This window comes from Asparagus officinalis, chromosome 7 (assembly GCF_001876935.1).
Source record: "Asparagus officinalis chromosome 7, Aspof.V1, whole genome shotgun sequence".
Classification (NCBI taxonomy): Eukaryota; Viridiplantae; Streptophyta; class Magnoliopsida; order Asparagales; family Asparagaceae; genus Asparagus; species Asparagus officinalis.
The window spans coordinates 6,599,246-6,601,754 of record NC_033800.1 but is presented as its reverse complement, the minus strand read 5'-3'; the positions used below and the strand labels follow the sequence as shown (position 1 = coordinate 6,601,754).

At 35.0% G+C, this 2,509-nt stretch overlaps 1 protein-coding gene across 1 annotated transcript; it reads right to left on the bottom strand.

Annotated features, from left to right (window-relative positions):
* LOC109849094 (photosynthetic NDH subunit of lumenal location 1, chloroplastic) lies at positions 10 to 1,843 on the bottom strand. Its single transcript, XM_020418883.1, has 8 exons — positions 1,739 to 1,843; positions 1,556 to 1,655; positions 1,401 to 1,484; positions 1,246 to 1,319; positions 1,011 to 1,133; positions 774 to 845; positions 443 to 539; positions 10 to 299 (listed from the first exon to the last, which is right to left on the bottom strand). Exons 1-8 carry the CDS (start codon positions 1,778 to 1,780, stop codon positions 196 to 198), a joined length of 696 nt encoding a protein of 231 aa, XP_020274472.1. The 5' UTR covers positions 1,781 to 1,843; the 3' UTR covers positions 10 to 195.

Genomic DNA, 2,509 nt, shown 5'->3' with positions numbered 1-2,509 from the left:
TCTTTCAGATTAAAAGGAAAAAAAACTGCAAATTCCCAGAATCTGGTGATTACAAGATATAAGCGTATGTAAATGATTGCCATATTTGTCGAATTCTGCAGAACATGCAGGTTGAAGAAAAGTATACGCACAAGGAAAACAAGCTTCTGATCGTCGCACAAAGCTGAACTCAGCTAATATATGAGCCTGTTGACTTCATATGTCAAGCATCTTGAAAGAATCTGCTACCACCTTGAGTTTATTCCGTACTCTGCTCCATCGCCTTTGATTTGCCCCAACAACCAAAGTATAGTACCGTCCTTCAAAAAAATCAGGTATTAGAATTTAGACATATACACCTTAATCATAAATTTGAACAAGTAAAAATCCAAATGAATGACTCAGTCATGACATAAACTAGCAATGTTTTAAGCAAATTTACCAATATGTTAACCGAACATACCATTGCCGATAGCTATGGTTGCAAACGCAGTTCGGGAAAAGTTTGGAGATTCAAGTTCATACTCAAATGTCCAGTAATTCTTTCCATCGACTGTTCGCTGCATGAACAAATACCAAAACATTCTCAATATACGAAGATCAATGAATCACATTAACACGATACTCCATAACGTGATGAAATAATATTGCTCAACTATAGTAGTGTAATTTTCGAGGAACTAATATGAAAATTCACTTATTGTTTCTCTGAAAAGAAAAAAACCCAACTCCTTGTGTACATCAGTGTTTCCAAATTTTTTGAAGCGTAGCTGTATGTAGAATTAATGACTTACCTCCTGAATGTCATATATGGTTGGTACTTGAGTTGGTGCAGCATATACGTTTTTAACTAAATTAAAAATGACCTGTCAATCCGAAAAATAATCTCGGTCAGGAAAATTAGATCAATTGAGGGAAAGTCAATTAGCATAAAGAACACTACGACGATAAATATAATTTCATCATCCTTGAGTGTATACAGAAAATGAATGATTCCTCTGTAAAATAAAGTACAAAATGATTCCATTTACCTCTTCCATTTGGCCCAAATCATGAACATCTTTTTTCTCGGTTGGAATGAAACCGACTCTAACATGTTGCAATGCTGCAAAGCGATCTTTGAATGCTGAATCATGACCTAGAAAATCAAATTCCTACACGAAAAAAAATGTCAGATAACTCAAGTATCTAAATCAAGCTAATAAAACTTCATAGAGCTTCAATATCGAGTAACTAAAATATTAATCTTAGTGCAAATTAACCTACCCTCCAATCAGAGGGGTAATAGTACGAATATCCATCTGTAATATCTACAAAAGCTTGGTATTTGTCTGGTACTCCTGCACAAATACAAAAGTTTAATCATCTGGAGAGAAATACAATTTAAAAAAAAATACCCATATCAAATTGAAATATAGTACCTTCAGCTGATGCAATATTTGATGGCAGCATGCTCGCAGTCAATGCTCCCATGCCAACTAGAATCAGACCTCTCTTTGAACAATCTGAAAACATCCATAAATTACTTTTAAACAAAAAACCGATCACTAAATCGTAACCGAGAATCTTCACACACCATTTTCATTCTGAAGTAATTCATCCCTTGGGTTTGCCTTGACGGCCGATGAATGGATTACTGCAGACCGATTATTTGATGCTAAGCTCTGCAAAGACAACTGAAACAAAAACCCAGAGAGTAATTAACAGCGTTAAGAATCAGATGGCTTTAATGAAATCTTGATTAATTAGGGTGTTTTACTTGGTTGGAGAGAGTTGAGACCCAGCTTTGTAATGTTGCCATTGATTGGATTTGAGGAATTTGGGCTGCTTAAATTTTTTTTTTTGCTGTACGTTTAGTTTTTTTAAATTGCGTGTTGAGGCATCTTTGGCGGGTGAATGCGAGATTGCCACGTCAGCATATCCCTTATCCCCTGTTGCTGGGCTTCAGACGGGTCGGGTTGAGTTGTTGTGGGTCGGCAATAAACATATCCGCGTAGATTTAGATCTAGAAGGGTATCGTGGTTGACTTCATTAATAGCGGATGAATGACATAGTTAATGATGGTGTAATTTACTAGTGGACCCATATTATTTTTTTGGCTATTATTGCTTATGATCCTAATTTTGAGCGTTGGAGAACCAAGCATTAACTGATTAAAATTAATGGAATGCGCTAAATAATGGAATGAAATTAATGTGAGAAAAGAATACACATTTCAATTCTCACGTTTAGATGCAATTTATAAAATAAAGTGGGAACGGAAGTATTTTAAATTTTTATATTTTATTGATTCCCACTTTTAAGTGAGAATGCTCATTCCCTATCATTTCATTGTGAATGATCATTCCCACATAAAGTGAGAATTGATGAGAAGTGTGAATGAACATTCCAACTTAAAAAAAAAGTTGTGTTTAGTGGAAGAAAAAATAAGTGATAATTGATATTCCATTCTCACTCATTCCCGCGTACCAAACGAGACCTAAAAATCTCACTCCTTTTGAGAAGACATTTTAGATGATTTGATGTCTGC

Coding starts and splice junctions, on each gene's coding strand:
- LOC109849094 (XM_020418883.1), bottom strand. CDS start 1,780: ATGGCAACATTACAAAGCTGGGTCTCAACTCTCTCCAACCAA. Junction 1,134..1,245: donor ATTACCCCTCTGATTGGAGG/GTAGGTTAATTT, acceptor TTTTTCGTGTAG/GAATTTGATTTTCTAGGTCA. Junction 846..1,010: donor ATTTGGGCCAAATGGAAGAG/GTAAATGGAATC, acceptor TCGGATTGACAG/GTCATTTTTAATTTAGTTAA.